At 52.1% G+C, this 19,607-nt stretch overlaps 2 protein-coding genes across 3 annotated transcripts in view; both read left to right on the forward strand.

The window, feature by feature from the left end:
* Nucleotides 1–9,404, forward strand: part of IGSF3 (immunoglobulin superfamily member 3) — a 65,546-nt gene extending 56,142 nt beyond the window's left edge. For both annotated transcript variants that reach the window (XM_069946037.1, XM_069946036.1), the window contains exons 9-11: nucleotides 4,102–4,515; nucleotides 5,276–5,668; nucleotides 8,074–9,404. In XM_069946037.1, coding sequence (XP_069802138.1) covers nucleotides 4,102–4,515; nucleotides 5,276–5,668; nucleotides 8,074–8,324 — 1,058 coding nt within the window. In that variant the 3' untranslated portion in view covers nucleotides 8,325–9,404. The remainder of the gene's footprint in view (nucleotides 1–4,101; nucleotides 4,516–5,275; nucleotides 5,669–8,073) is intronic.
* An 8,255-nt stretch (nucleotides 9,405–17,659) lies between these two features.
* The window catches only part of TTF2 (transcription termination factor 2), an 86,425-nt gene continuing 84,477 nt past the window's right edge, over nucleotides 17,660–19,607 (forward strand). Inside the window, 1 exon segment of the mRNA XM_069944951.1 lies at nucleotides 17,660–17,785. The gene's annotated coding sequence lies outside the window, so the exon portion shown is untranslated.

The raw sequence follows: 19,607 nt of genomic DNA on the forward strand, positions 1-19,607 counted from the left end.
ACCCCGATTTATACCATGGCCCAGGCTGTTCCACACCCCCAGGTATAGAGTTCATCCCCGGGGTATATTCTGGCCTGGATGGGTATACTCTGGCCTAGGCTATGTTACACCCCGGGGTATAGTCTGGCTTAGGTTATGTTACACCCCGGGGTATACTCTGGCCTAGGCTGTGTTACACCCCTGGGTATAGTTTGGCCTAGGCTATGTTACACCCCTGGGTATAGTTTGGCCTAGGCTATGTTACACCCCTGGGTATAGTTTGGCCTAGGCTATGTTACACCCCGGGGTATAGTCTGGCCTAGGCTATGTTACACTCCGGGGTATCCTCTGGCCTAGGCTATGTTACACCCCAGGGTATAGTTTGGCCTAGGCTGTGTTACACCCCTGGGTATAGTTTGGCCTAGGCTATGTTACACCCCGGGGTATATAGGAGAAAACCACGGCACTCGATATTGCAAGAATAGGAGAAGGTTTTATTTAACAAATAGATACAAGGTATTTACTCCGACCGTACATAAAGAATGCAAGAGATGAGACCAATGACATAAAGTACGACGTTTCGGTCCGCTATGAACCTTCCTCAGGCAATGGGGTCTCTCATGTGCTATGTGCAGGGAGAAGGGTCTCCCTGCACCGACCCTTCTCCCTGCACATAGCACATGAGAGACCCCATTGCCTGAGGAAGGTTCATAGCGGACCGAAACGTCGTACTTTATGTCATTGGTCTCATCTCTTGCATTCTTTATGTACGGTCGCAGTAAATACCTTGTATCTATTTGTTAAATAAAACCTTCTCCTATTCTTGCAATATCGAGTGCCGTGGTTTTCTCCTATACAAGTCTTATGGTTGAAGAACCCAGTTACCACTGAGCATCGGCTTTACAATTTAAGGCAGAGGTGTGCAGCACTGATCCTATACACCCCGGGGTATAGTCTGGCCTAGGCTATGTTACACCCCGGGGTATGCTCTGGCCTAGGCTATGTTACACCCCGAGGTATATTCTGGCCTAGGCTATGTTACACCCCGGGGTATGCTCTGGCCTAGGCTATGTTACACCCCGGGGTATGCTCTGGCCTAGGCTATGTTACACCCCGGGGTATAGTCTGGCCTAGGCTATGTTACACCCCGGGGTATAGTCTGGCCTAGGCTATGTTACACCCCGGGGTATAGTCTGGCCTAGGCTATGTTACACCCCAGGGTATAGTCTGGCCTAGGCTATGTTACACCCCGGGGTATGCTCTGGCCTAGGCTATGTTACACCCCAGGGTATAGTTTGGCCTAGGCTATGTTACACCCCGGGGTATGCTCTGGCCTAGGCTATGTTACACCCCGAGGTATGCTCTGGCCTAGGCTATGTTACACCCCGGGGTATAGTCTGGCCTAGGCTATGTTACACCCCGGGGTATAGTCTGGCCTAGGCTATGTTACACCCCGGGTTATAGTCTGGCCTAGGCTATGTTACACCCCGGGGTATGCTCTGGCCTAGGTTATGTTACACCCCGGGGTATGCTCTGGCCTAGGCTATGTTACACCCCGGGGTATGCTCTGGCCTAGGCTATGTTACACTCCGGGGTATGCTCTGGCCTAGGCTATGTTACACCCCGGGGTATAGTTTGGCCTAGGCTATGTTACACCCCGGGGTATAGTCTGGCCTAGGCTATGTTACACCCCTGGGTATAGTTTGGCCTAGGCTATGTTACACCCCGGGGTATACTCTGGCCTAGGCTATGTTACACCCCGGGGTATAGTCTGGCCTAGGCTATGTTACACCCCTGGGTATAGTTTGGCCTAGGCTATGTTACACCCCGGGGTATGCTCTGGCCTAGGCTATGTTACACCCCGGGGTATAGTCTGGCCTAGGCTATGTTACACCCCGGGGTATAGTCTGGCCTAGGCTATGTTACACCCCGGGGTATGCTCTGGCCTAGGCTATGTTACACCCCAGGGTATAGTTTGGCCTAGGCTATGTTACACCCCGGGGTATGCTCTGGCCTAGGCTATGTTACACCCCGAGGTATATTCTGGCCTAGGCTATGTTACACCCCGGGGTATGCTCTGGCCTAGGCTATGTTACACCCCGGGGTATGCTCTGGCCTAGGCTATGTTACACCCCAGGGTATAGTTTGGCCTAGGCTATGTTACACCCCGGGGTATGCTCTGGCCTAGGCTATGTTACACCCCGAGGTATGCTCTGGCCTAGGCTATGTTACACCCCGGGGTATAGTCTGGCCTAGGCTATGTTACACCCCGGGGTATAGTCTGGCCTAGGCTATGTTACACCCCGGGTTATAGTCTGGCCTAGGCTATGTTACACCCTGGGGTATGCTCTGGCCTAGGCTATGTTACACCCCGGGGTATGCTCTGGCCTAGGCTATGTTACACCCCGGGGTATGCTCTGGCCTAGGTTATGTTACACCCCGGGGTATGCTCTGGCCTAGGTTATGTTACACCCCGGGGTATGCTCTGGCCTAGGCTATGTTACACCCCGGGGTATGCTCTGGCCTAGGCTATGTTACACTCCGGGGTATGCTCTGGCCTAGGCTATGTTACACCCCGGGGTATAGTTTGGCCTAGGCTATGTTACACCCCGGGGTATAGTCTGGCCTAGGCTATGTTACACCCCTGGGTATAGTTTGGCCTAGGCTATGTTACACCCCGGGGTATACTCTGGCCTAGGCTATGTTACACCCCGGGGTATAGTCTGGCCTAGGCTATGTTACACCCCTGGGTATAGTTTGGCCTAGGCTATGTTACACCCCGGGGTATGCTCTGGCCTAGGCTATGTTACACCCCGGGGTATAGTCTGGCCTAGGCTATGTTACACCCCGGGGTATAGTCTGGCCTAGGCTATGTTACACCCCGGGGTATGCTCTGGCCTAGGCTATGTTACACCCCAGGGTATAGTTTGGCCTAGGCTATGTTACACCCCGGGGTATGCTCTGGCCTAGGCTATGTTACACCCCGAGGTATATTCTGGCCTAGGCTATGTTACACCCCGGGGTATGCTCTGGCCTAGGCTATGTTACACCCCGGGGTATGCTCTGGCCTAGGCTATGTTACACCCCGGGGTATAGTCTGACCTAGGCTATGTTACACCCCGGGGTATAGTCTGGCCTAGGCTATGTTACACCCCGGGGTATAGTCTGGCCTAGGCTATGTTACACCCCGGGGTATAGTCTGGCCTAGGCTATGTTACACCCCAGGGTATAGTCTGGCCTAGGCTATGTTACACCCCGGGGTATGCTCTGGCCTAGGCTATGTTACACCCCGAGGTATATTCTGGCCTAGGCTATGTTACACCCCGGGGTATGCTCTGGCCTAGGCTATGTTACACCCCGGGGTATAGTCTGGCCTAGGCTATGTTACACCCCGGGTTATAGTCTGGCCTAGGCTATGTTACACCCTGGGGTATGCTCTGGCCTAGGCTATGTTACACCCCGGGGTATGCTCTGGCCTAGGTTATGTTACACCCCGGGGTATGCTCTGGCCTAGGTTATGTTACACCCCGGGGTATGCTCTGGCCTAGGCTATGTTACACCCCGGGGTATGCTCTGGCCTAGGCTATGTTACACTCCGGGGTATGCTCTGGCCTAGGCTTTGTTACACCCCGGGGTATAGTTTGGCCTAGGCTATGTTACACCGCGGGGTATAGTTTGGCCTAGGCTATGTTACACCCCTGGGTATAGTTTGGCCTAGGCTATGTTACACCCCGGGGTATACTCTGGCCTAGGCTATGTTACACCCCGGGGTATAGTCTGGCCTAGGCTATGTTACACCCCTGGGTATAGTTTGGCCTAGGCTATGTTACACCCCGGGGTATGCTCTGGCCTAGGCTATGTTACACCCCGGGGTATGCTCTGGCCTAGGTTATGTTACACCCCGGGGTATAGTCTGGCCTAGGCTATGTTACACCCCGGGGGTATGCTCTGGCCTAGGCTATGTTACACCCCGGGGTATGCTCTGGCCTAGGCTATGTTACACCCCGGGGTATGCTCTGGCCTAGGCTATATTTGGGGCAGAAAAGCCCTGGTGAGGGTGGCAGGTTGGTAGTGCCCCCTGTGTCCGTGCCCTGTTGACCCCCATCCTCTCTTCCTCCACAGATAACAACCTGCAGGTGGAGCAGCTGCCCAGGAACATCTCCTCCCTGGAGGGGGACAGCCTCACGGTGCAGTGCCAGGTGGTGAACCGGACGCTGCCACAGTCTCGCCTGCTCCTGGAGTGGCTGGTCTGGAGGGCAGGAGAGCCAGAGAGGATGGTGGTCCAGCTCCCCCCCGATGACATCACTCTGCCCCACAGTGAGGATGAGGACCGATTGGGCGCAGAGCTGCCCGAGCGCCTTCACCTGTGGCAGCCGCGGCCCGGCCTCTACACCCTGAGTGTCCAGCCAGCCGAGGAGCAGGATAGCGGAGCCTATAGCTGCCGGGTGCAGGAATGGCTGCAGGACCCCCGGGGGCAGTGGTACAGGTGGGCCGAGGAGCGCTCCGCTACCACCTACATCAGTGTACGCCGCCCTGGTGAGTGCCACCCCCCCTCTCCTGATACATTGCAACAGATTATCAGCCTGGAGCTCACAGAGCATTGTCTACACTGGATACAGCTGAGAGCAGGACTAGCTATGTACAGTGTGGTGGTGTAGCTCACAGAGCATTGTGTACACCAGATACAGCTGAGAACAGGACTAGCTATGTACAATGTATCAGTCTGGGGCTCACAGAGCATTGTCTACACTGCATACAGAGCAAGACTAGCTATGTACAATGTGGTGGTGTAGCTCACAGAGCATTGTGTACACTGGATACAGCTGAGAGCAGGACTAGCTATGTACAATGTGGTGGTGTAGCTCACAGAGCATTGTGTACACTGGATACAGCTGAGAGCAAGACTAGCTATGTACAATGTGGTGGTGTAGCTCACAGAGCATTGTGTACACTGGATACAGCTGAGAGCAGGACTAGCTATGTACAATGTGGTGGTGTAGCTCACAGAGCATTGTGTACACTGGATACAGCTGAGAGCAAGACTAGCTATGTACAATGTGGTGGTGTAGCTCACAGAGCATTGTGTACACTGGATACAGCTGAGAGCAGGACTAGCTATGTACAATGTGGTGGTGTAGCTCACAGAGCATTGTGTACACCTGATACAAGTGTGACAAACCTCCATCTGTGAGTGTTTATTAGGAAAGGTGCAGTGTAATAGAGCGAGGCCGCCCTCTCCCTGTACGATGCACGGTTCACACGGCTGGCCAATTAACCCTGTGTTGTCCCCCCACAGATCCAGACCTGCTGCTGGAGGCCGCACCCCTCAATGTGTCACTGCTGGAAGGTGGCCATCTTACCCTGGACTGCACCATCCTATCCCGCTCTCGCCCAGAGTCCCAGCTGGCGGTGTCCTGGTCTCATCACAGTGGGAGCCGAGGGGCCGAGCCCATCCTGACCACTGACCGCTCTGGTGTGTGGAGCCCCCTGAGCCCACGCTGGGAGGGACGCCTGCAGCAGATCCAGCTCTCCCCCACTATGTATAAGCTGCGGATACCTGAAGTCGGTCCAGCCGACTCTGGCAACTACACCTGTACTGTCCAGGAATGGATGATGGGGCCCCGTGGGGAGTGGTACCTGCTGGCACAGGATGAGAGCCTCGTAGGGTGGGTCAGCGTCCACAGCAAGGGTAAGTGGGGGGCTCTCTAGGGTTGTCCATGGTCCATCACCTCTATAGAACGGTCAGTGACTGAGCCAGAACCCTAGAAATAACACCTGAGTAACTGGTCATGTCATTGGGCACTCACTAGTGTGGTCCTTACTGATGTCATCAAGGTCGTGGTCCACAGTGACCTTATCTATGTCTGTTTCTTCTGCTCTGGCTCTTGTGTAGTCCTCAGTGACCTCATCTATGTCTGTTTCTTCTGCTCTGGCTCTTGTGTAGTCCTCAGTGACCTTATCTATGTCTGTTTCTTCTGCTCTGGCTCTTGTGTAGTCCTCAGTGACCTCATCTATGTCTGTTTCTTCTGCTTTGGCTCTTGTGTAGTCCTTAGTGACCTCATCTATGTCTGTTTCTTCTGCTCTGGCTCTTGTGTAGTCCTCAGTGACCTCATCTATGTCTGTTTCTTCTGCTCTGGCTCTTGTGTAGTCCTCAGTGATGCCATCTATGTCTGTTTCTTCTGCTTTGGCTCTTGTGTAGTCCTCAGTGACCTTATCTATCTGTTTCTTCTGCTATGGCTCTTGTGTAGTCCTCAGTGACCTCATCTATGTCTGTTTCTTCTGCTCTGGCTCTTGTGTAGTCCTCAGTGACCTTATCTATGTCTGTTTCTTCTGCTTTGGCTCTTGTGTAGTCCTCAGTGACCTTATCTATGTCTGTTTCTTCTGCTCTGGCTCTTGTGTAGTCCTCAGTGACCTCATCTATGTCTGTTTCTTCTGTTCTGGCTCTTGTGTAGTCCTCAGTGATGCAATCTATGTCTGTTTCTTCTGCTATGGCTCTTGTGTAGTCCTCAGTGACCTCATCTATGTCTGTTTCTTCTGCTTTGGCTCTTGTGTAGTCCTCAGTGACCTCATCTATGTCTGTTTCTTCTGCTCTGGCTCTTGTGTAGTCCTCAGTGACCTCATCTATGTCTGTTTCTTCTGCTTTGGCTCTTGTGTAGTCCTTAGTGACCTCATCTATGTCTGTTTCTTCTGCTCTGGCTCTTGTGTAGTCCTCAGTGATGGCATCTATGTCTGTTTCTTCTGCTTTGGCTCTTGTGTAGTCCTCAGTGACCTCATCTATGTCTGTTTCTTCTGCTTTGGCTCTTGTGTAGTCCTCAGTGACCTCATCTATGTCTGTTTCTTCTGCTTTGGCTCTTGTGTAGTCCTTAGTGACCTTATCTATGTCTGTTTCTTCTGCTCTGACTCTTGTGTAGTCCTCAGTGACATTATCTATGTCTGTTTCTTCTGCTCTGGCTCTTGTGTAGTCCTCAGTGACCTCATCTATGTCTGTTTCTTCTGCTTTGGCTCTTGTGTAGTCCTCAGTGACCTCATTTATGTCTGTTTCTTCTGCTCTGGCTCTTGTGTAGTCCTTAGTGACCTTATCTATGTCTGTTTCTTCTGCTCTGGCTCTTGTGTAGTCCTTAGTGACCTTATCTATGTCTGTTTCTTCTGCTATGGCTCTTGGGTAGTCCTCAGTGACATTATCTATGTTTGTTTCTTCTGCTCTGGCTCTTGTGTAGTCCTCAGTGACCTCATCTATGTCTGTTTCTTCTGCTCTGGCTCTTGTGTAGTCCTCAGTGACCTCATCTATGTCTGTTTCTTCTGCTCTGGCTCTTGTGTAGTCCTCAGTGACCTCATCTATGTCTGTTTCTTAGTGACCTTATCTATGTCTGTTTCTTCTGCTTTGGCTCTTGTGTAGTCCTCAGTGACCTCATTTATGTCTGTTTCTTCTGCTCTGGCTCTTGTGTAGTCCTCAGTGACCTTATCTATGTCTGTTTCTTCTGCTTTGGCTCTTGTGTAGTCCTCAGTGACCTCATTTATGTCTGTTTCTTCTGCTCTGGCTCTTGTGTAGTCCTTAGTGACCTTATCTATGTCTGTTTCTTCTGCTCTGGCTCTTGTGTAGTCCTTAGTGACCTTATCTATGTCTGTTTTTTCTGCTCTGGCTCTTGTGTAGTCCTTAGTGACCTTATCTATGTCTGTTTCTTCTGCTATGGCTCTTGTGTAGTCCTCAGTGATGCAATCTATGTCTGTTTCTTCTGCTTTGGCTCTTGTGTAGTCCTCAGTGACCTCATCTATGTCTGTTTCTTCTGCTCTGGCTCTTGGGTAGTCCTTAGTGACCTTATCTATGTCTGTTTCTTCTGCTCTGGCTCTTGGGTAGTCCTTAGTGACCTTATCTATGTCTGTTTCTTCTGCTCTGGCTCTTGGGTAGTCCTTAGTGACCTTATCTATGTCTGTTTCTTCTGCTTTGGCTCTTGTGTAGTCCTCAGTGACCTCATTTATGTCTGTTTCTTCTGCTATGGCTCTTGTGTAGTCCCTTAGTAACCTCATCGATGTCTGTTTTTTATGCTGGCTCTTGTGTAGTCCTCCAGTAATTTCATATGTCTGTTTCTTCCACAGAATCCAACCTGCAGTCGGTCATCTGCTCCAATGACGCTCTCTTCTACCTGGTCTTCTTCTACCCCTTCCCCATATTCGGCATCCTCATCATCACCATTCTGCTTGTGAGGTTCCGTAGCCGACCATCCAGCAAGACTGGTGAGGGCAAAAATGGCGTGCCACTGTTGTGGATCAAGGAGCCACACCTAAATTATTCGCCCACCTGCCTGGAGCCGCCTGTGCTCAGCATCCACCCGGGCACCATTGACTAAAGCCCTGTGCCAGCTCCAGCAGCCAAGCTCATTTCAGCCAAAGGGGAAATTGGGTGGACTGTGCCAGGACCGGGGCGGGGGTACTTGTGCTGGGCACTGGAACGTTTCCCCTGGTCTCAGCCAAAGCTTTGTATATCTGCTCCATGGATAGAGGGTGACCTCGTCTACACCTGAGGAATGAGGTGCAGGGTTCTGTGACAATGCTTACGCCCGCCATGGCATATTCCTCCCTTCTTTCTCGGATGACTTGCTGGCAGTGCCCTCTGCTCTGGCAGTAGGGGGCAGGGGTGGGTTTATGGACTCAAACAGCTAGAGATTGTATCATTTCTTTAAAAGTGCATTTCACCCACAAGAGACGTTCTATGTGGCCAGCTAAGGACCCTCTGGGACGCACTGGTCGTCTTGCCCCTACCTTCTAGGTGGGTACACAGACGTGTGCCATAACGTGTCTGTTGAATGCCAAGTGGAGTCTTTTGTATGCGCCTGTCTGTATCGGGCCCCGCTCTGCCTGTGGATAGTGATTTTATATGTAAACCACGTTTTTAACCCTTGATATTTTCTGTACGTTTCTTTGTTGCACTGTGGGATTATGGGTCGAGCGCTGGATGGCGGCGCTGCCAGAAGGACTGATTTTAGAATAATACACTCCAGGAGTGAAAGTGTTAATGGAGGGGTTTCAAGTGGTCAGGTAACTTATTGGCAATCATTGGCTGAGTCTTCCTAACAGCTTACTCGCAGGGCAGCCATCTTGGATCTGGGGGCAGAGGATGGCTCAGGAATGGGACAGACCAATATTGATTCATGTACATAGATGACAAACAGTCTTCCTTTTTATAAAAATTCATCCCAGACCCCATTGCTCATTAAATTCCAAAATCACAGAACCCACTGGAACGCCACCTCTGCGGAGCCACCGCCGCACCCGCTATGACGGGGTATTGTGGCCTATTCCAACAATACACAGCCTGCGTAAGAGCAACTGCTACCCGACCGCTCGTCTCCTCCTCATTTTGTGATATGTTGCACTGAGCTTGTTTTTTATGATCTTCATTTGATGACAGTAAAGTCCGTGTTCTGTTACCTGTTTGTGTGCGGCTAGTTACTGTGTGAATGGTGGGGGGAGGTACCAACGCGTGTCTCCACCATGGGCTATAGCGTCACTCCACCCAAATAGTGACTTTTACGTACCACACAGCTCTTCAGTCCAGGACAGGACGTAAGAGCCACAGTTGGCCATGCTGGAGGCTCTGCAGCTTCATCCCCCTCCTCCTCCTCTCACCTGTGTTGTCAGGTGATCTATTTTACTGTAGCATTTAGTGTGTGATAGTGGATGAAGAGGCACTCCAGCACTTGCTATAAAGCCATGTCACCAGTCATATACCTGCAGTGTCATCTGTTTACACCCTGCTCAGCTGCATCCAGCTATATAGACCCCTTTCCTTACTGTGCCCAGTGCAAACTGTACTACGTACACAGAAAGACAGGAGTCAGCTGATTTACAGTGAATGACTTCATCACCTGTCACATCCTTCCTAAAAGCTTTCAGACCCCTCCCCACTAAACTCTGATCATTTCTCCCCTATCTACGGTTCCAGAAGGGCAGTGATATAGCAGGTGAGCCGTGATTACTAGAGAATTTTGTTTTTTTTTTAAACAAAAGCAAACGAGCGCTGAGAGGCGAGATCAGCCTTTACACGGCACAACTAACCGTGTGGCCACCTAGGTACATCACTATTGTTTACATTGAGAGATGTGCGGCCATCAAAGGGTGGTTTATATGGCTGCACAAAATATGCGCTCAGCTGATCAGCGGGCCTTTTCCGAATCCTAAGCTGATCAGCAAAATGAGAGTTTGCAGCAATGCGGTAATTGGCCTGTGTAAAAGGGCCTTTTAGGACCCTGTCACTCAGAGCCATGATTGGCCAAACAGACTAGCCTATGTTATAGGGCCAGCCATCAATAAAACTATGGCTCATTAGCCGCTCTTCTCCCTATATAGCAGGGGATGTGAGGACAAGTGAGAGCAGCAAAGGGTCATACATCTCCGCACGATAGCTGAACTTTCTAATGGACTTTGTAAACAAGTGCCAAGAGCGCTAGCCTTCTACATTTGCCCTAACTTACACTGCCTGTGTAATCTGTGTGCAGATTCTATAGTGTATCCTCAAAGTTGCAGCTGCATGCTGTTCTCCCTGCCTCCTTCATGTAAGGACCAGCAGGTAGAAACCATCACAAGGAGACAGGATGAAGCTGCATCACATGAGATACACTAAGACTCTATAGTGTGAGGGGACAAAGGATCTATGTCACAGATCTATCACAAGGAGGCAGGATGAAGCTGCATCACATAGGATACAGTGAGACTATAGTGTGAGAGGACAGAGGATCTATGTCACAGATCTATCACAAGGAGACAGTAGGAAGCTGCATCACATAGGATACAGTCAGACTATAGTGTGAGAGGACAGAGGATCTATGTCACAGATCTATCACAAGGAGACAGTAGGAAGCTGCATCACATAGGATACACTGATACTCTGTAGTCTGAGCTGAGACAAGTACTAGTGTGAGTCTGCATTTTACCTACATTGGATACGATGCAGCTAACGGATCAGTGACCGGGCTGCCCCCGTGATATTGTGGTGATGAAACCACCGTAGCCATGGGGTCAGACTTTATTAGCTGCGGAAATCTTTTCTGGTGTTTTCTATATGGATTATGGAAATGGAATTTCTGAGCATTTTCTATTATGGGACATATGATAAATAGAAAGAGGGGTCCCGAGTGAAGCCCCCGACCGTGATACTCCCCAATTGAGGAGCCCTTTCCCTGCTGCACAGTCCTGACCTCACCAGTTTCATGTGTAGAGTCCGTCGCCTCTGGCCGCCGCTGGCGTGTGCATAGATGATGATCAGAGAGCGAGATCTACAGAATACTAAATAACTGCAATTCCAGAACTTTCCTTCAAAACCTTGAAGGAGAATCCAAAGCAATTAGATGGAGAGATGTGATGAGATGAGATACAGGGCCCCTGGGGCCCCGCCGCTCCCCGCTAAAGAAATATTCAACTGCATAAACAAAGGTGGAAAAATGATGTGCGAAGACAGAGGTCAGCCATGTCCTCCCCCCCCCCCCCCCCCATACACACGTGTGCGGCCTGTCATACATGTAACATGGGGAGGCTGAGGAGACGTGGAGGTCAGCCGTATCCCCCCCCCATGTCTGTGCGGCCTGTCATACATGTAACATGGGGAGGCTGAGGAGACGTGGGGGTCAGCCGTATCCCCCCCCCCCCACCACATGTCTGTGCGGCCTGTCATACATGTAACATGGGGAGGCTGAGGAGATATTTACAAACTCCAGCAGATGACCAGAAGCAGGAGAAAGAGACTGGCCTGTAACTTTATCCAAGTGAAGCACTTGATGGGAGAACATGAACCATGGGCAGTTTTTGCTATTGTTTTGTTTAGTCAACAGACATGCTGAGATCTCTAGTACTACATCCAGCACTATCGCTATATTATCATTGAACTTTCTTCAGGCCATCTATCCTGGGACTATGCCATCTTCATGAGCGACATTTTCTGTAACCTTATCAAGCCAACTGCAGATGCCATGACCTGAGACCAAGTATGCGGCCTATGAGGGAAATTGTGTATGATTCTTTACAGTCTGCAACAAGTTTACAATGGACTTTTAAAAATACTTTGTTCATTTAATTGAATCTCCTCAAGTGGTCACGATGAGAGAGGAAAGCCTATATCTATATAAGCTGACTAAGAAATGACTATGTTACGCTACGAGATGTCTGCTTCAGGTACTGATGTTACAGAATTAAAGACGACCCTTGCAGAGGTTTCCTATGAGAAGTCAGATGAAATGTAAAAGCTGCTGTTCATCAAGGGAGATCTATAATTTTGTTATACCAAGAAGAATGAAGTCATCTGAACTACTAAATTTATCATGGCTCACAATGAAGACAAGAAGGTGCATTTTTAGATTAGGTTTAGCTAGTATTCTATTGTTTTATGAAACCAATCACAGTTTATCATAACACAAATATTATAAATCATAGTATGCTTATATCTATAGTCCTTATAGACAGGTTATTATGGACATTGCCATGTGTATCCATGAGAGGAGATGAAGAAAGAAGATTCAGTAATGGTTTGCTTCTAAGGTTATTGTTCATTGAAAAATCTTAATGCTATGAAGGATTGATACAATGTATCTCACCCTCATGAGGGGGAATGTTAAATATGATGGGTTGATTTTACAATGAACAATTGGATTGTATGAGTGCACTTTATATAAACTACTGATACCATTGTAGTACAGCACTATTCATAATTTCATATGCACTATTCATGGTTACATATCATATGGAGGGTAGTGTTGCTAGTTATAAATACGAACATAGTATATAGTACGATATCTATACATATATAACTGTAAACAGGTTATGCAGACATATAGAGGTATATTTGTCATGGTCACATATGTGTAGACGCACACACATAATTATAATAAACACACCCAAACATGACATTCACAGACAGTGTATTTTGTGTAATTGAACTCTTTTTCATTTTCCTATAAGTCTTTTGATTTGTTTTTAAGCCCAGTTATGACCGCACCGGCTTCTGTCAATAGCAACAGACAGATTTAGGAGAGGTAGATGAGGGGGTTTGTGTAATAATGATATAATATTTTGGGTAAAAGATAATTTTAATGTGATGACTCTAGATATTGGGGAGTTGTAACATTAAAGTAAATGGGAAATGATTATGATTCCGATAATATTCCCTCTCTTTAGACGACCATATATTATCAAGGTTGTAATAGTATAAAATAGGATTCAGGGATAATTTAGTGGGAGTCTCCTGGTCCTGGGAAGTCCAAGTACAAAGGGGGGTGACCCATTAGGGGCCGCTCGTCTCAAAATTGGTGAAACCTCCTTTACCCTACCCGCCTGGGACCAGACGGACTCAAAGGCCCCAAGGGATATTAGGGAAAGTTTATGAATTGCAATGTTTTTAGGGGGGACTGTGAAGGTATATAATAAAATATATAAAAAATTGTAATTCCTTGACTCAGTCTTAGTCCAATATATATTTAGCATCTGGAATCTGCGTGTGAAGGTTTTCTGTTTCTGCCATGCTGCTGGACAACAGACCCTCTTGTCAATCAAGCTATTCCATCCTGGATGTAATGAGAGGAGCCTTGGCCCTAAATAGAAGTACCAGACCTTTACTGTGAAGTCATGAATATACAAAGAACTGTGCCCTGTCTCTGGACTGTAGCCAATGAGAAGTTAATATGTGTATTCTTGTCCATTTTGAGCCCACCCTGAACTGTATAAGACCCCTCTGTATTTGCAATAAAGTGGTGCACCCTGCTGAGAGAGGAGCGATACCAACGCACGTGTTTGGTGTTATTTTCTAACTGCCGGCCTCAGCGTTATAATTTGGACAGGGGTGGTCATTCAAAGAAGGGTGATACAAGCCAAGTCACCCTTTCACCTCCTCCCCATGTAGTCAGATACCTCCTCCCCATGTAGTCAGATACCTCCTCCCCATGTAGCCAGATACCTCCTCCCCATGTAGTCAGATACCTCCTCCCCATGTAGTCAGATACCTCCTCCCCATGTAGTCAGATACCTCCTCCCCATGTAGTCAGATACCTCCTCCCCATGTAGTCAGATACCTCCTCCCCATGTAGTCAGATACCTCCTCCCCATGTAGTCAGATACCTCCTCCCCATGTAGTCAGATACCTCCTCCCCATGTAGTCAGATACCTCCTCCCCATGTAGTCAGATACCTCCTCCCCATGTAGCCAGATACCTCCTCCCCATGTAGTCAGATACCTCCTCCCCATGTAGCCAGATACCTCCTCCCCATGTAGCCAGATACCTCCTCCCCATGTAGTCAGATACCTCCTCCCCATGTAGTCAGATACCTCCTCCCCATGTAGTCAGATACCTCCTCCCCATGTAGTCAGATACCTCCTCCCCATGTAGTCAGATACCTCCCCCCATGTAGTCAGATACCTCCCCCCATGTAGTCAGATACCTCCCCCCATGTAGTCAGATACCTCCTCCCCATGTAGTCAGATACCTCCCCCCATGTAGTCAGATACCTCCCCCCATGTAGTCAGATACCTCCTCCCCATGTAGTCAGATACCTCCTCCCCGTGCAGCCAGATATATCCCCCAAAGTACTAAAGATACCTACTTCTATAGCCAGATACCTCCCCATGTAGCCAGATATTACTTTCCTTTTTTTCCCCCATCTGGCCCAGACCACCATGATGATTTCTTGCAGCTACAATTCATCTCTTGCCAGACAACCTGCCAAACATCTTAGGCTCCACACTTTTCCTTTAACTTCCCTCCCTTTTTCCTACCTATAGGCTCCCATATAGTAATAATTCTGCTGTTTGGTGTCAGTAAAGTGAGTAGGGTTGTAGGTTGTCCCCATATTTAGAATCCCCCATTTAGTAATAATATCCCCTTCTATGACCCCCCATGTAGTAATAATGTCTCCTGCTGTGCCCCATATAGCTATAATACCCCTTGCTGTGCCCTCCATATAGTAATGATGTTCCTTGCTGTGCCTCCTATATAGCAATAATGTCTCCTGCTGTGCTCTCCATATAGTAATGATGTTCCTTGCTGTGCCTCCTATATAGCAATGTCTCCTGCTGTGCCCTCCCTATAGTAATAATGCCTCATGCTGTGCCCCAATATAGTAATAGTGTCCTCTGCTGTGTCCCCTAACATAGCAAAACTGCTCCATGCCCCCTTCCCTGCTCTGCCCCCACAGTAATGCTCCCTGCCCTGCTGTGCCCCCATAATACTGCCCTTGCCATGCCCCATGGTTATACCCACCATTCTACTCCCCACTCCTGCCCAAACACAAAAAAACATCATACTCACGTAATCCGGGCATGGAGCGGGCCTTTCTCTCTTCTCCAGCCTCTGAGCCATGAAGAGATCATGGGGAGAGTGAGGTCTGAGGGGGAAAAGAAGGAAAGAGGGGGATAGAGGAGGTGAAAGGAGGAGAGGGGGATGGAGGACATGAAAGGGGGAGAGGAAGAGCGAAAAGGGGAAGGGGGCGGGGAGGAGAGAGGGGATGAGGGAGAGAGGAGGTTAAGGGGAGAGAGGGGATATAGGAGGTGAAGGGGGAGAGAAAAAGAGAGAAGGGGAAGAGGGAAAGGGGAGAGAGGAGGTGAGATAAGCTGATGGGGAGAAAGGAGGTCATGGGAGGGAGGAGGTGATGGGGAGAGAGAAGCTGATGAGGTGTTGGGGGAGAGAAAGAGAGAGAAGGTGAAGGGGGAGAGGGAGGAACGGGGGAGAGGAGGAGGTGATGGGGGAAAGAGGGGAGAAAGGAGGTGATGGGGAGAGAGAAGCTGATGAGGTGTTGGGGGAGAGAAAGAGAGAGAAGGTGAAGGGGGAGAGGGAGGAATGGGGGAGAGGAGGAGGGAGGAGGTGATGGGGGAAGAGAGAAGCTGATGCGGGGAGAGAGGAGGTGGTCGAGGGAGAAAAGAGTTGGGGGGGGGGAGAGAGAGAGAGAGAAGCTCATGGGGGAAGCTTTTTCGTCAGGAGCACAGTCGGGGCAGGAGGGTGCTATTCGGAGCTGACAGGGATCCAGCCTGCTCCCTGTCAGAGAACCTGGCCGACAGGTCGTGGTGCGCGGGACTATCCTGCCCAGGGCTCTGGCAAGAGTGGGATGTGATGGGGCAGCCCCCCAGGACCACCTCAAAGGCATGCCGAGGGAAGTGAGCCCCGGTGATAGAGAGGCAGCGGAAGCCGGTGCCCGGTGATAGAGAGGCAGCAGCAGCCGGTGCCCGGTGATAGAGAGGCAGCAGCAGCCGGTGCCCGGTGATAGAGAGGCAGCAGCAGCCGGTGCCCGGTGATAGAGAGGCAGCAGCAGCCGGTGCCCGGTGATAGAGAGGCAGCAGCAGCCGGTGCCCGGTGATAGAGAGGCAGCAGCAGCCGGTGCCCGGTGATAGAGAGGCAGCAGCAGCCGGTGCCCGGTGATAGAGGCAGCAGCAGCCGGTGCCCGGTGATAGAGAGGCAGCAGCCGGTGCCCGGTGATAGAGAGGCAGCAGCCGGTGCCCGGTGATAGAGGCAGCAGCAGCCGGTGCCCGGTGATAGAGGCAGCAGCAGCCGGTGCCCGGTGATAGAGAGGCAGCAGCAGCCGGTGCCCGGTGATAGAGAGGCAGCGGAAGCCGGTGCCCGGTGATAGAGAGGCAGCAGCAGCCGGTGCCCGGTGATAGAGGCAGCAGCAGCCGGTGCCCGGTGATAGAGAGGCAGCAGCAGCCGGTGCCCGGTGATAGAGAGGCAGCAGCAGCCGGTGCCCGGTGATAGAGAGGCAGCAGCAGCCGGTGCCCGGTGATAGAGAGGCAGCAGCAGCCGGTGCATCTCCCGGTCCACATCACACTCCTGCCGCAGCCCCGGGAGGGATAACTCCGTGCACGCTGCGCCCCATGCGGTTACCCGGACTCTCCATGCTTCCCCCAGCAGCAGCCCCCGTCCCCCACATAACGCTGCTGAGCTGCTGCTGGGGGAAGCATGGAGAGTCCGGGTAACCGCATGGGGCGCAGCGTGCACGGAGTTATCCCTCCCGGGGCTGCGGCAGGAGTGTGATGTGGACCGGGAGATGCACCGGCTGCTGCTGCCTCTCTATCACCGGCTGCTGCTGCCTCTCTATCACCGGCTGCTGCTGCCTCTCTATCACCGGCTGCTGCTGCCTCTCTATCACCGGCTGCTGCTGCCTCTCTATCACCGGCTGCTGCTGCCTCTCTATCACCGGCTGCTGCTGCCTCTCTATCACCGGCTGCCGCTGCCTCTCTATCACCGGCTTCCGCTGCCTCTCTATCGGTGCTTGGTGCCGGGACACTGCTGAGTGATGTCCCTCCTCCCGCAGGTTGACAAACACTGATGTAATGTATGATAATCTTGGAGCGGTAACAGACGGATATCCCAGTACACCACTACACGGATTCCGCGGCCGATCTCCATGGAAACCGGATCGGCGTCCAAGCAGTAGGCAACACCCCGCCTCTGGTGTCCTCCAATCACAGCACCCACATCCCCCGTCGTCATCATCACCCTCTCGTCCAGCTGTAGCCGCCATTTTCTTGAAGCTCATCTGTCGGCGTCAGTACATTGAGAAGCCGCGTGTAGAGACATATCTAATGCTCAAATCCTATCTCTAGTGTCTGGTACCGTCTGTATGATGATTGGTTCAGTTATCCATCAATCAATCTATCCGCCATCACCTATTGGTTGTATAATGAGACGAAACTCTGAGGCGCTCCGGTTTTTTTTTTTAAAACAATGACGCGCTCATTCTCAGGGAGATGATTGGTTGGTGACTCTGGAACTGTAGTACCATGACGGTGTCCGCTTTCCTGTTGGCTAGAGCTTCAGCGTGGATTCCCCGCGACTCTGGAGGTGAGCGGTGTATGAAGGGGCCCCGGGGGGGATGGTGTGAGGGGAGCCGTGTATGAGGGGGGGATGGTGTATGAAGGGGCCCCGGGGGGGACGGTGTGAGGGGAGCCGTGTATGAGGGGAGGGGGGGGGGGGTGGTGTATGAAGGGGCCCCGGGGGACGGTGTATGAAGGGGCCCCGGGGAGGATGGTGTGAGGGGAGCCGTGTATGAGGGGGGGGATGGTGTATGAAGGGGCCCCGGGGGACGGTGTATGAAGGGGCCCCGGGGGGGATGGTGTGAGGGGAGCCGTGTATGAGGGGCCCCGGGGGGACGGTGTGAGGGGAGCCGTGTATGAGGGGGCCCCGGGGGGGGATGGTGTGAGGGGAGCTGTGTATGATGGGCCCCGGGGGGACGGTGTGAGGGGAGCCGTGTATGAGGGGGCCCCGGGGGGCGATGGTGTGAAGGGAGCCGTGTATGAGGGGGCCCCGGGGGGGATGGTGTGAGGGGAGCCGTGTATGAGGGGCCCCGGGGGGACGGTGTGAGGGGAGCCGTGTATGAGGGGGCCCCGGGGGGGATGGTGTGAGGGGAGCCGTGTATGAGGGGGCCCCGGGGGGGATGGTGTGAGAGGAGCCGTGTATGAGGGGTCCCGGGGGGACGGTGTGAGGGGAGCCGTGTATGAGGGGCCCCGGGGGGGGGACTGTATGAGGGGCCCCGGGGAGGGGGGGGGGAACTGTGTGAGGGGAGCCGTGTATGAGGGGGCCCCGGGGGGGGGGGACTGTGTGAGGGGAGCTGTGTATGAGGGGGGCCCGGGGGGGGGAAGGTATGAGGGGGGCCCGGGGGGGGGGGGAAGGTATGAGGGGGGCCCCGGGGGAGACGGTGTGAGGGGAGCCATGTCTGAGGGGCCCCGGGGGGGACGGTGTGAGGGGAGCCGTGTCTGAGGGGCCCCGGGGGGGACGGTGTGAGGGGAGCCGTGTCTGAGGGGCCCCGGGGGGGACGGTGTGAGGGGAGCCGTCTCTGAGGGGCCCCGGGGGGGACGGTGTGAGGGGAGCCGTGTCTGAGGGGCCCCGGGGGGGACGGTGTGAGGGGAGCCGTGTCTGAGGGGCCCCGGGGGGGACGGTGTGAGGGGAGCCGTGTCTGAGGGGCCCCGGGGGGGACGGTGTGAGGGGAGCCGTGTCTGAGGGGCCCCGGGGGGGACGGTGTGAGGGGAGCCGTGTCTGAGGGGCCCCGGGGGGGACGGTGTGAGGGGAGCCGTGTCTGAGGGGCCCCGGGGGGGACGGTGTGAGGGGAGCCGTGTCTGAGGGGCCCCGGGGGGGACGGTGTGAGGGGAGCCGTGTCTGAGGGGCCCCGGGGGGGACGGTGTGAGGGGAGCCGTGTATGAGGGGGCCCCAGGGGGGGGATGGTGATAAGTCTAAATTTAGATGTTGACCCCTCTCTATGGAGCCAGGTCCTCCCAGGGTAAAGGACGGTTTTTAAATATATCTAGAGCTGTAACCTGCAGTATTACCAACTCGTCACTTATAAATCACGGACACAGATAAGACAATGTATCATGATTATAAGCCTGGATAATAATGGCCCAAGTTTTATTATGGTAATCACATTTTATAGACAGAATATGGGGCGGTACTACTCATTCATATGAAATATGTAACATCCAATACAGGCGGGGTTCCAAGTCACAAGACACATACATGTCACACTCTGGTAGGCCAGTCCATAGATGGTCAGTAGCTTCCTGTACTGCGCAGTCAGGGTAACACAATGTTTTATTATTCAAAAATTGTTTATAGATAAAAGTCTCTCCTTCGTTCCTCCGTTCCTTGGGGATTGTGTCTACAAATGATA

The sequence above is a fragment of the Dendropsophus ebraccatus genome, chromosome 11, assembly GCF_027789765.1.
Source record: "Dendropsophus ebraccatus isolate aDenEbr1 chromosome 11, aDenEbr1.pat, whole genome shotgun sequence".
Taxonomy (NCBI): domain Eukaryota; kingdom Metazoa; phylum Chordata; class Amphibia; order Anura; family Hylidae; genus Dendropsophus; species Dendropsophus ebraccatus.